This window comes from Balaenoptera musculus, chromosome 8, assembly GCF_009873245.2.
Source record: "Balaenoptera musculus isolate JJ_BM4_2016_0621 chromosome 8, mBalMus1.pri.v3, whole genome shotgun sequence".
NCBI lineage: Eukaryota > Metazoa > Chordata > Mammalia > Artiodactyla > Balaenopteridae > Balaenoptera > Balaenoptera musculus.
The window spans coordinates 90012501-90026762 of record NC_045792.1 but is presented as its reverse complement, the minus strand read 5'-3'; the positions used below and the strand labels follow the sequence as shown (position 1 = coordinate 90026762).

Below are 14262 nucleotides of genomic sequence, written 5' to 3'. Positions count from 1 at the left end.
GTCATATTTAGGATACACTTTATTGCTGGTAAGGATAGATTTTTACCCTAATCTATTGTTTTCAATCACCCATTTTCATGCTGATTTTTGATAATCTACTTCTTCTCAATGTTAATTTATTTATAAGTTTTTTTGGGGGGTTGGGAGGGCAAGAAGTTATTGTTGAGACCCCTCTTTACCATATATACTAAATTGTGTACTATTTTTATTTTTTTGGTTTACATATGGGTCTTATCACTAGACCTTGATAAACTTAGCTAATCAACCTGACTCCTGACTATGAATTGCAATGTGAACTACTTTTCAGTACTGCAACTCAGCAAATATTTACTGAGTACCTAGACATCATCCAGTTCCTGTCTTTAAGAAGCTTATGATTAACTGGATTGAATGCATTCTCAAACATTTGCATTCAAACACAGATTTGATAAATGCTGTAATCTTGACATTACAGATCTTTAGGAGAAGGATGAGTTAATACTGGCCAGTAAAACCAAAGAAAATCTAGTAGAAATGGTCATTGTAAAATTGTCTTTGAATTTGGGTACAATTTTGAAAGAAAAATCAGGGTAGGACATCCCAGGGCATGGGAAAAACAGGAGTAAGTCTTTGAAGAGGAAAAGTAGGGAGTATATTTTTAGAATCAGAAACAGACTGCAGCCTAGACTGTACTATGGAGAACAGTGGGAGATAAGATTGGGAAAGCAGTATGGCTCAGCATCGGGGAGTGTCTTACATGTCACACTAAAGCAGTCGTTTTCAAGAGGGCAAATTTGCCTCCCAGGGGACATTGGCAATATCTGGAGACACTGTAGATTGTCACAATTGGGGGTGTTACTGGCATCTAGTGGGTAGAGGATGCAAGAGATTTATTCTGTAAGCACTGGGAAACCATTGTTGGGTTATGTTTTCTTAGACAGTTATTGTCTAGGTCCCTGTGTGTTGTTACACAAAGTGTGCAAAGTGTTACTTTGCAAATCTCCCTCAGGAATAGTATAAAAAGAAAACACCAATTTTGGAGATAAGGAAATGCATATATTAATCATTTGGTGGACCTTGAATCCAAGAAAAAAGAAAGAACAAAAAGTAAAGGGAGAGAAGTGAAGTTTTCATGCATTGGGAGGGCTCCAGCCTTAAAAATATTAGTGCAAAAGAGAATGCAGGTATTGTTACAAACAGGTGCATTTCTGATCATTGGTACTGTCTGATTTCATTTCCTGAAGAGTGAAATATCAAGAAGTATATGGCACTTGAGGTTTTAAGCTTTTTTCCTTGGCTATGCATTTCACTAAACCAACACAGCAAGCAACTATCATAAAAATGCAAACATAGCCCTGAACACCTCAAATCCCACCCTTTAATTCCAGAAACAAGTAGTCATCTATATTTCATTTCTTTATAAATAATCAAGCTCAGAAAGTGAACATGATCAAAAGGATTCATAAACAGCCAAAACTACGTACTAGGTATGCTTATCTCTCCTGCATCATGTGAGGCTAAACAAGCAGGGAAAAAACAAATTAATTTTATTTTTAGCCTTGCCAAGTCTTTAGCTATATTTCTAGGTCTGCTTTCCTAACATGAAGTAGATTTGACTTTCTGTTGCTAAGACAAAGTTGGAGCTGCCACCGCCTACCCCAATACCTTGCCTAATCCATGCTGTCCTTTTCGATTGTGACGGAAGAATTAGACCTTTTTCACCCAAGGATTTTCTAATTAATGGTTCAAATGTGTTCTAGAAGCAGAAATGTGATGATCAAGGGACTCTTCCATTTTAAAGAAGATTTGAGGATGATTTGACTTTCTGTCTATAAGAATTCTTGTTCTCTGCTCTAAGTGGTCTGACCTAATGGAGGGACCCGAAAGCTGAGTCAAGCCTCCTTAGTTCTGCATTACATGTGGGTATCACGTGAAGCAAATCATGGAAACAACTTAATGCATCATCTATTTTTAATTTTCAAGGCAATCATGTTATTTTAGGCACATACAGCAGAGGGCATTGTCTGGCCAAACTTAAAACAGGGCTGCTATTGACAAGAACAGATAAAGAGAAAGAAATAAGGAAGGATTTTCCTTCCAAAAAAATAAAGAAAATTTTAAAAATAAAAATAAACAAAGAAAGCAAGAAGACAATGAAATGAACTTTATATTGCTTTGTTCTCTCCACCTTTTCTCCGTAGGAAGACTTCTATGAAAATAACTAAAAACTGGACAAGGATCATTCCAGAAATTAATGAAATTTCTATTATGTGAGTTGGACTCTACTAGATGCTAAGGATCAATTAGTAAATATGACATTATTTAGATCCTCAGTGAGCGTATAGCCTTAATTATCTACAAACTGCTTCCATCTGCTTGAACACTCATGCATTCATTCATGCATTTAACAAATGTTTGATGAGTATTTTTCTGGAAGAATATCACTAGAGTAGATAAGACTCTCCTCCAAGGAACTTAACATTCCACTCAGGTGAGACAGGCAGTAAGAAAATAAACATTGAAATATATGAGGAAAGTATTAAATTAGAAGTACTCTGATGACAGTTAAAATGGTAATCTGATTGATGGTGATGGAGGGTCTGCTTTAGGCTGGGTGATCAAGAAAGAATTTTCTGAGAAAGTAAAATTTAAAGGGAGTCTTGAATGACAAGGAATATCAACCATGCAAAAACCAAATGACACGTGTTGCAGGCAGAGGGAACCTTAGTGCAAAGGTCATGAGAAAGGAAAAGGCTTGGAGCATTTGAAGAACAAAGAAAATTCAATATGGTTGAAGACAGAAGGCAAAATGAAGAGAAGTTGAAAGATAAGCGAGATTAGGCAACTATCAGATAATCATATGTTGGAGGCCAAAACAGTTTACAATTTGCTCTAAAAGGGTATGAAGTCAATAGGAGCATTTTCAGCTGAAGAATGACATGAACATATTTATATTTGTAAACTTCATTCTACATGCTGTATGAAGAATTAATTGTGGTAAAGCAATTGCAAAAGTAAAGAAACTGGTAAGAGGGTGTTTCAGTGGTCCAAGTTAGAAATGAAGATGATTTGGCTAGAAAGGGACAATGAGGAAACGTAGATAGACACTTATATTTTAATAGTAAAGTCAGTATTTTAATGAACAGGGTTGTGCTGAATGTAAATAAAAGAAAAGTCAAGGAAGATCCTTATATTTTTGCCTTGAGCAATTGGATATGTGGTAATGGCATTTACGAAGGTGCAGGGCAGGTTTGGGAATTTTCTTTCAGTATATGGTACACCATTTAATTCATATAATCCTCTCAATGTCTATTAATGTTATCATCACTCCCACTTAGGAAGGTGCAGTTCAGAGAAAGCTAATTTACCAAAGAATGGTTATGCCAAAGAATACTTGGCCAACCCTCTAACTCACCTCATTTTACTCTAAATCTGGTTTTTGTTCAACTAGGTTTTGCTAATATAGATTGGGTGTCTTTCTATGCTTCAACATTGTTTCAAGTTGGAAAGTACAGTATGTCCTCAAGAAACCAAAACTGAATGTGTGTTTCATAGTCCTTTTTGTATAATTTACAACGTGGACATGAGCAGCATTAGAGATCAAAAATGCATCTTTCCTTACTTGTGCGTCAGAGTTTCAAAAGTGATACCCTGCTCCCTCTGTGTAAACCGGTATTTTTTAATGAGACTACATACAGAAGCTAATTTTGCCTTCACTGGCATTTCCTGCTCTACAGGATTTCAACTAGGGATGATTAATTTGAAGCTATACATGTCTGAGTAGTCAGATAATCAGATTGAAGATCAGTTCCATTCTGTTCTAAAGTCATGCTAAGGATGTCGATTATTGAAGTCATCTGACTTTACCATCAACCACTCCTCTTTCCAATTTCTTTTATGCACAAGGATGGAGCCTTCCTAAAATAATGCTCTCACCAATGCCCTTCCTGCTTAAGAGCCTGGAGTGTCTTCCTAAGTTTCTTTATTGAAGCAAATCCAAACTCTCCTACCAGGCATTCAGTGCCCCTCAGTTGGGCTAACTTAACTATTTAAATTCTGCTGTATAAGTCTTCTGCTTCCATTAAGTCATTTTTCTTTTATTTCATGCTCCTACTCCTCTTCTTTTACAAGTCATCTATGCCTTCCTCTACCACCTGCCTCAATGCAAGGTTATATCCCTTTAAGGACCTACATAAAATCCCAAACCCTCTTCTTAAAACTTTTTCTGATTATCTATGACATTTAAATGTTTTATGACATTTAAATATCAAATACACTGATTTACATTAGTACCTAGATACACATATGTACACTTTCTATTCTTGATAGGTATCTATGCATTTGTATTACAGCTCCATTAAGTTTGTAAAGTTCTAGAAGGCATGGTCACCTTAGCTCTTTTCTATCCCTTCTTATACTCTCCAGAATGTAGCAACATGTTAGCCACATGGGTTGTTATGGTTTTTTCTTACATTAATACATAGTTCTCTCCACTCACTGCTTTTTCTTATCTAATGATATTGTAATCTTGTCAACTTCTAAACACTAAACACATGTATTCCTTTACTATAAGTTAGGTAAGACTTCTAGAAAAGTGAAAATGCAGATCCAGGTGGTTTTTCTTTCCTTAAAAATCAATTTTTAAAAATCCCAACTTTTTCTAGAAACATTGCAAGGTCAGTGTATATAGCCAAAGAGCCTCCTGTTGACTTGACAGGTTCAGTACCCAGGTTACAGCCATTTAAACCTTGTATCACTTCCATTACATTTGCCTTGAGGGTCAGCCCTGGGCGTATTTACAAAAATTTTCTTTCTCTGTAAATGTGTGGAACCATATATTCCTGCATGAGGGGAGGAAAGCTCAACAGATTTGCAAAACTGGTTTTCGAATGGGAAAAAATAATGAAATATATTAGGAAATAGTTGTAAAATAAATTTGATTTGGGAGGTGAGCTATCTTTGATAATGATGTTATTTAATTTGTTGCTTTTCCTTTTCCTGTGTATTCTAGCACTCTTTAAAATTTAAAGAGCTATCCAGAGACATGATTACAATGGAAAGCCTGCTTAGCAAGGTGGGGATGAGCCTCGCCCCCTTTCTTATAAGCAAATCGTTTTGCCTCATCTTACTTTGTTCTCTTTGGTAGGTCTCAGGTATATAATGGTATAAGAAATCAGAATTTTTCTGTCTTATTTGCCTTTTCTTTGCTCTTGGTTTGGGGAAGCGGGAGATAGCGAGAAATAGAGAGAGAGAGGAGAATGACTATGAAAGCATCAGGTAGGTCTGGCTGTAAGTAACCAGGAAAATAATGAACTGTTTATACTGTAAGGAATTGATTATTGCACATAATAATAAAACACAGAGGAAAAACTGCTACAGGATTCATTTATTTAGCTGCTTGTCACAATATCAGAAACGCAAATTCTTCCCCTCTTTCCATGTTTTCCTTCCTTAGTACATCAGCTTTGTCCTCAGGCTGCCTCCTCTCTTGGCCACAAGATGGCTGCAGCAACTCTCCGTATCTTATACCCACAACAATTCCCAGAAACAGAACAAAGAACTACTCCTTCCCCTTGTCTTTCTTCATATTAGTGGGAGAAAAAAAAAAAATCCCAGAACCCCCTCAGCTGACCTCTCCTCTCATCTCATTGGCCGAATTGTGTCACATGTCCAGACCTGATCAGTCTCTGGCAATACGAATGGTACAACCAATGTTTATTTAGACAAGAACTCAGCAAACTATAGTCCAAAGGTTAGTCCACCATCTGTTTTTGAATGCCTTGTGAGCTGAGAGTGTTTCGGAATTTTTAAATAGTTGAAAAAAAATTTTAAGATAATTTTGAGACATATGAAAATTATATACAATTCAAATTTCAGTGCCCATAAATAGTTTAACTGGAACATAGCCATGCACATTCATTTACCTTTGTCTAGAACTACTTTCAAGCTACAATGGCAGAGTAGAGTAGTTGCTACTGGAGACCATATGGCCTATAAAGCCTCAACTATTTACTATCTGGCCCTTTACAGAAAAAGTTTGCCTAGTCCTAGCTTAAACCAAATTCTATTAACTCATCAAGGTTGGGCCAGCCTCTCCCAAAGCAGATAATATAGTTTTGTGATTTTTTTTTTTTTTTTTTTTTTTTTTTTTAGGATGAAAGTGAATATTCCTAAGCAAAATTTTCTAGGGAAAGAGTATGGGTGTAGGATGTTGGGTTGGCAACAAATTCAGAGAGAGAGACAGACAGACAGAAAGATTGGAGTTCAAGCATATTTTAAGTGAATAACTCATCTTTAGTTCTGTTGAAAAAGTTGATTCTGAAAATGTCACCAACACAAACTGTTAGTAAGACAGAGCTGAGTTTTTGGCTTACTAAGGGGAAGCACCACCCCACAGAGGTCCAGGAGAGTCTATGGATGGAATGGTGAAGATTAAGCCAGAATTTATTGAGAACTGGAAGTTTGATTTTTAGGAGAATTGTTCAATGTGGGAACTTGATGAGGATCAGGTAAGAATTATGATACAACAATCCAGGAGTGGAGAAAACACCGAGGTGAAGCAAAAGATTCAAAAAATCCTAGAGCACAGACTTCTGTTAATGCTTTCCATGAAAGAGTTGATCGATCTTTGGGCAAGTTTCTCTAAGGACAATGAAACTGCTTTGGCAGGAGAATTTTAGAAGAGGATAGAGATGCTGATAGAGACCATGGCAGAGCTAAGTCAAGTTGATGTTGATAGTGAGGTATGGTGTGGAGGTCTCAGTCTCCTTTCTAAATGTAGGGTTTTGCTTCTCAATGTTTAGGGAGGTTTGTTGCAGATACGTATGAGTGTGAGTGTGTGGTCTGTTGAGATGGGAGGGCTGATTGTGGTTAACTAAATGTATCTTTCTCCCACCTCGCTTGCAAACTAGTTCCATTGTCTAGACAACAGTCTATGCTGACTTAGCAATGATACTGTGCTAAACAAAGCATCCCCATTAGCTACTCTCCCTCCTGAAGTTCCTCCTGTGTCTTTCAGTGCACTGAAGCATGGGTAAGCAAAGAAGAAAGGTCTGTTGACCAAAAGTCAGGATATCCTCTGGGACAAGGCTAAAAGTATTATAGTTTAATTCAAAACCCACACAGATCCATTTGTAAATAAATGCTATGAGATGACATCGTAATGGAAGTGTGTACCTTTAAATTGATTTCCTTTTGATGTGATAAAAACATCTTCTGAAAGAGATGTTGAAACCTGGCTTTTGATGGAAAGTAACATAATTTAGATTTTAAAATAGAAAACCTTTTGTTGATAGTAGTTTACTCGATTCAGCGCATGTAGGAAGCTTTATTTGCTGCAGGTTATAAATTAGCTTTGAACCAACTATAATTCATAAATTGTTACTTATGACTGATTTACAGGCAATCTCATTAATTGCAATAGCAAAAAGATCTTGAAGTAAGCAAGAAATAGAAAATAAAACAACCCGGGGATTGAAAACTGAGAGACGCATATACTCTACAATTAAGAGCAATGTATCATATTTCGGTATGTTTTACTGATAGTATGTTTCTGATAATTTACTGATAGTACGTTTCTGGTCATTCCAGTTCATCCTTACCACAGCTTTGAATAATAAGTATTAGTGTTATTCCTATCTTATATAAGAGGAAGAAGCTCCCATCACTTTTTATTTTAAAATGTAATAAATATTTATTACTTATTATGAGCTAGTAATTTTATCTGTATTATGTGACAGTGCTAACAAAAGCCTTTTGAGTAAGTAACTGTTGTTTCCCTTTTACAGATGTGGAAAGTAAGCTATAGACAGGGGAAGTAACTCTCCCAGTTGTAGGGTCATGGGGGTTCAAGCAGGCATATAAATTCAGAGTCTTCATGAGCCTTTTCTCTGACTACCGGACATGGCTGCCTTTGTTATTTCATATTTTAAAGGGATAAAGGTAGCAAATGGCAGAATAAGGACTTATCTTTTTCACTTTTGTGCTATTTCCAGTCAACCAGTTATTTTCACCTCTGTTGCCAAAGACCCTAGGATTCTAGAGAGAGTCATAGGGTGGGAGGTGGGAGGAGGGATGGAGGAGTAGGGCCCTATGACCCCAATCCTAAAAGCATCTATCAATTAATATATTAGAGATTTTATGTGCTGTTCTTTTTTCTTTTTTCTTTCTTTCTTTTTTTTTAAAATTCCCACTTACCTTCAGAAGTGTGTTTTGGGGAAAGGGGAACATATGCAATGAAAATACTGAATCACATGAATGAAAAATTTTCAGTGGTCATGATCACCGGCAATTTAAATAACATTCTACTTAAAATGGAAATCTACAAGGGTTTTTAAGGTTGTGTTTAAATTTACAATGAAAGGTAACTCCTAATCTAACTCAGGGTGAGAAGCCTGCCAGCCACATTGTTGTGGTATGAATAATTTCAGTGGGTTCTAGAACACAGGAGCTATCCCAGTTACCTGGTATCTAGCCCTGGGATGAAGAGGGCAGAGGGGTAGTGGCTCAAGTGTAAAGAGCCCTGTAAAAACTGATAAAGGAAATGGTTGGGGTACTGGCTTCATAATGGTTGATTTGAATATGAAAGGCATGCCTGTGGGCCCGTCCTTTACTATCTCTAGGAATTAGCTAGCCCTTGGAGGGGCAGTCTCTCCAGGATAAGCAAAGCCCCATATCAAAACATCAGAAAATACAGAAAATAAAAGGCGTGATTAATACATTGGTACACATCACTATGCCAGGTACTGTGTTGTCAGGAGGCTAAGAAGAGACCATGAGACATGGCCTCTGTCCTCAGGGAGCTCACAAGCTAGTGCAGGAAACAGACCCAGGGACAAATGATCATAGTTATGAATGGTGTGAAAAGTCAACCTAGAGCTGGAAGAGCCCGGAGAAAGGCAGCAAGTCAGTTTGCCACAGAAGGCTGGAAGAAAGAGTAACAGCTCAGCACCTAGTGGTCACATTTCTTTGCTGCCATAGGGAAGGAGACCAAAACAAGCCTCTGAAGCCAGAAAGCATCGATGACTTTAAACCTCACCTTCTTGAGATTCAGGTCTTTTTCTGCAGTTCTGTGAATGTGGGTGTATATTTAAGGGCTGCTAATGGCAGATACCTTTACTGAGTGAAGAATCTCTTTTTATAGGAAAAGAGCCTCTTCTCTGTCTTGTGTACTCTATGAAGATGTAGTTATTTACAAATGCTAATTAACATTGAGAAGCTCACCACTGGTAGAAGGGTTATACTCCTAAAGAGGAGACAGACAGCCCTTCTCTCCTCAAGACCTTGGATGGTAGGCGTGGAAGAGATGACCAAAAACCTCCACTTGTCTCTGGTATTGACTTTTCTCTAAGGCTCACTTGGAGCAGTTGGAGGATCTTCCTAATTTTTCTCCTTGCTGCTGGTTTCTTCCAAAACTTTTCTGTCTCCCTGTTCATCTAACATCATCATTCTTAAAAACAAAGCTGATGATAGCATTTCTTTGTATAAACAGAATATGTCGCCTGTAGGATAAAACTGGGACTCTTAAGCTTGGCATAACCAACCCTTCAGTCTGGACCCGATCTCATCCCAGCGTCTTTCCCATTCTCTTCCCCAGGCTTTCCATTCTCCCACCGCAGAGGAATTTTTATGGTTCCTTGGTTGTACTAGCATCCTTCATGTTTCCTTGTCTTAGCTCAGTCTGGCCCCTCTGCTCTTCTTTCTTTTCTTTTTCAATTTCTTTTACAAAATCTGGATCAGATGACCCTCCTCTTTGAAAATCCCCTGATTTACCAGCACAGATTGAGTTACTCTGACTTCAGCGCCCTCCTACCAATGTGGCTTGGTCTCAGAGCAATGAACATACATTATTTTGTTTCATCTGTTTGCCTATCTGTCTTACCTTCTGAATTATAATTCCCTCAAGGATGAGGATTATATTCTTCACCCTTGTATGCTCAGTACTTAGCAAAATGTCTGGCTAAGGGAAACAACAAAACAGTAGTAGTAATAATAATAATATCTAATATTATTGAGTTCTTTCCACATGGAAGGCATTATTCTAAGCCCTTATGAACATTAACTAATTTTATTCTGACAATAACACTAAGGGTTATGTAATTATGTCATTCCCATTTTGCAAGTAAGATTGAGCCATGGAGAGGGTAAGTAACCTGCCCAAGGTGACACATAATAAATACTAAATTATTGTCTTAGTGCCTTTTTGAATTGGATATGGTGAGCCTCCACACTTTGTTTTCTTCCCAGGAGATTCACAGAAGAGGCACTGTTTATTGAGATGAGAAATTTGGGAGAAGTCATTACACAGGTGCCCAATCCATGATAAGCCAGTTGAGTGGGGTTTATACTGGGTAACACAAGCTTTGGAATTCCTCTTTGTGCCAGAAGAGTTGCGGAAAGTGAGTTGTTTTATTTCCTTCCCAGAAATCTACTTAAAATCAGTAAGAGTAGGGACATAATACATATATAATACAGTTATACTAAGATTTTTTTCTGTGCATAAACATTATGGGGTTTCATGGGGTGTGATTTAATTTGTGGTATATCTACCTATAGGTAGCAGTTGGCTCTGTTGTCATGAGATTTTGTATATGAACGTCTCTAGAAATTTATGTATATTTGTGCATGTCATTATTTCAGTGTATTTTCACAGGTACCATATGATAAGTTGCCAGTGTTTACAGCTCAGGTCACCCCCAAAGGAAAGGTATTTTAACAAAATTAATTGTGAAAAATATTTTGCTTTTGCCATCATTCTTGCAGAAACTTTTTCATGGAGCTTTTGAGATCATATTCTCCTGGACCGATGAGCTGACGGTCTAAGTCCTGGTTCTGTACTTACTAACCATGTGACTGCATGCATGTTACTTCCCCTACTATTAAATTTCTTCATCGTGAAAATGGAGTCTATAACAGTTCCTTCCTCAGAGGAGTGCTGTAAGGATAAAAAAGGATCAGGGCATGCAGCCTGTGCAATTTCAAAGGGCCCCATACTCAGAGGGGCCCATGCTTGGCTTCATGCTCTACTGTAACTGATTTGAAATTCTTAATAATTTTTAACAAGACATCCCACGTTTTCATTTTGCCTTGAGCCCTGCAAGTTATGTAGCCATTCTTGGATAGGATTGTTTGTGAAGTCCATAGCCTGTGGTGCCTGGCACATAGACTAATCCTCAATAAAATGCCAGCTATTAATAGTTTTGCAAGGGAATTTTTAGTTTATTGGTATAGCCCCCACCCCAATTTTATTTTCTGAACTTTTCCAATCTGGTCTGGACATTGAGCCTAATTGTGGGGTACATTTCCTAGGTGCTCATGCATTCAGGTCAGACTTGGTTGCTAAACACTACAGTAAGGCCCTCTACCTCATTCTTCCATTTCTCTGTGATTGCACATCTGATGGAATATTGGCTGTGGATGGCTGCTAACTCAAAGTACAGAGACACTTCTCTATAAACATGAGCCACATCGCTTAATAAATGACACTACATACAGTGACTCCAGAAAGACATCTGGAGGAGATCTAATACTCTTTTTTGCTCTCATTGTATTACAGATTATTTGAACTCCAGAAGGACCAACACCAGATAAATTATGAATGTTGAACAAGATGACCTTACATCCACAGCAGATAATGATAGGTCCTAGGTTGAACAGGGCCTTATTTGACCCCCTGCTTGTGGTGCTGCTGGCTCTTCAGCTTCTTGTGGTGGCTGGTCTGGTGCGGGCTCAAACCTGCCCTTCCGTCTGCTCCTGCAGCAACCAGTTCAGCAAGGTGATTTGCGTGCGGAAAAACCTACGTGAGGTTCCAGATGGCATCTCCACCAACACCCGGCTGCTGAACCTCCATGAGAACCAAATCCAGATCATCAAAGTGAACAGCTTCAAGCACTTGAGGCACCTGGAAATCCTACAGTTGAGTAGGAATCATATCAGAACAATTGAAATTGGGGCCTTCAATGGTCTGGCAAACCTCAACACCCTGGAACTCTTTGACAATCGTCTTACGACCATCCCAAATGGAGCTTTTGTATATTTGTCTAAACTGAAGGAGCTCTGGTTGCGAAACAACCCCATTGAAAGCATCCCTTCTTATGCTTTTAACAGAATCCCTTCTTTGCGCCGGCTAGACTTAGGGGAATTAAAAAGGCTTTCGTATATCTCAGAAGGTGCCTTTGAAGGTCTGTCCAACTTGAGGTATTTGAACCTTGCCATGTGCAACCTCCGAGAAATCCCTAACCTCACGCCGCTCATAAAACTAGATGAGCTGGATCTTTCTGGGAATCATCTGTCTGCCATCAGGCCTGGCTCTTTCCAGGGGTTGATGCACCTTCAAAAACTGTGGATGATACAGTCCCAGATTCAAGTGATTGAACGGAATGCCTTTGATAACCTTCAGTCACTGGTGGAGATCAACCTGGCACACAACAATCTAACATTACTGCCTCATGACCTCTTCACACCCTTGCATCATCTAGAACGGATACACTTACATCACAACCCCTGGAACTGTAACTGTGACATACTGTGGCTCAGCTGGTGGATAAAAGACATGGCCCCCTCCAACACAGCTTGCTGTGCCCGGTGTAACACCCCTCCCAATCTGAAAGGGAGGTACATTGGGGAGCTTGACCAGAATTATTTCACATGCTATGCTCCTGTCATTGTGGAGCCCCCAGCAGACCTCAATGTCACTGAAGGCATGGCAGCTGAGCTGAAATGTCGGGCCTCCACGTCCCTGACTTCTGTATCTTGGATTACTCCAAACGGAACAGTCATGACACATGGGGCGTACAAAGTGCGGATAGCCGTGCTCAGCGATGGCACGTTAAACTTCACGAATGTAACCGTGCAAGATACAGGCATGTACACGTGTATGGTGAGTAATTCTGTCGGAAATACCACTGCTTCGGCCACCCTGAATGTTACTGCAGCAAACACTACTCCCTTCTCGTACTTTTCAACCGTCACAGTAGAGACTATGGAACCTTCTCAGGATGAGGCAAGGACCACAGATAACAATGTGGGTCCCACTCCGGTGATCGACTGGGAGACCACCAACGTGACCACCTCTCTCACGCCACAGAGCACAAGGTCAACAGAAAAAACATTCACCATCCCCGTGACTGATATAAACAGTGGGATCCCAGGAATCGATGAAGTCATGAAGACTACCAAAATCATCATTGGCTGTTTTGTGGCCATCACGCTCATGGCTGCAGTGATGCTGGTCATTTTCTACAAGATGAGGAAGCAGCACCATCGGCAAAACCATCATGCCCCAACGAGGACTGTTGAAATCATTAATGTGGATGATGAGATTACAGGAGACACACCCATGGAAAGCCACCTGCCCATGCCTGCTATTGAGCATGAGCACCTAAACCACTACAACTCCTACAAATCTCCCTTCAACCACACAACAACAGTTAACACAATAAATTCAATACACAGTTCAGTGCATGAACCGTTATTGATCCGAATGAACTCTAAAGACAATGTCCAAGAGACTCAAATCTAAAACATTTACAGTTATGAAAAACAAACAATCAAAAAAAAAAAGACAGTTTATTAAAAATGACACAAATGACTGGGCTAAATCTACTGTTTCAAAAAAGTGTCTTTACAAAAAAAAAAAAAACAAAAAAGAAAAGAAATTTATTTATTAAAAATTCTATTGTGATCTAAAGCAGACAAAATTATGTGTATTCCTCAGAACCTGTTTTTGCTGCACTTATTTACTATTTTCCCACATCTTGTCCCTGCCTTTCCCAATCGCCATATTTTTCATAGGAGATCTCAATTCCCTAAAGAACTGGTCTAGGAAATTTTGTAAGAATTCTGTTACACTTTGAGATTTTTATGGTGAATTCTAGTGGTGAGAGGCAGTCTATTTTGTCTTTCTTTTTTTTCCTCTGTCTTTTCTTTTCCCCCTCTCATGCCCTTATGAAGTAGTCCAATGGGGAATGCAATATTAGAAATAGATTTTTAAGAGAGAACAAGGAAAAAATGCAAGATCTTATATTTTTCATGTAATGACCTGTTCTGTATTTATGAGGAGAACCATTCAATGGAAAACAAAAAGTAAGCAAACAACAGATTAATTTACATATGAGCATCTATAAAACCCATGATCTTTTAAACAAATCTAGAACCTGAATTTGTAGTTCAAAAGCTAAAAATAATATTATAAATAAAATATTGTTGGTTTTTCTGTACCTGGACACAACTTATTTGTAGTGTGGCTCAAATGTGAGAAACTTGAAGGTAATTAGATTTCCTACT

The 14262-nt window shown here is 38.5% G+C and overlaps 1 protein-coding gene across 4 annotated transcripts in view; it reads left to right on the top strand.

The window, feature by feature from the left end:
• LRRC4C (leucine rich repeat containing 4C) overlaps positions 1 to 13521 on the top strand; it is a 160292-nt gene extending 146771 nt beyond the window's left edge. For 3 of the 4 annotated variants that reach the window (XM_036861046.1, XM_036861043.1, XM_036861044.1), the window contains one exon: positions 11534 to 13521. In XM_036861046.1, the coding sequence (XP_036716941.1) occupies positions 11576 to 13498 (1923 nt within the window). In that variant the 5' untranslated portion in view covers positions 11534 to 11575 and the 3' untranslated portion in view covers positions 13499 to 13521. Of the gene's footprint in view, positions 1 to 10173; positions 10377 to 11533 lie in introns of those variants that run through there. The other variant, XM_036861045.1, reaches the window with a different exon arrangement.
• Positions 13522 to 14262: the final 741 nt, after the last annotated feature.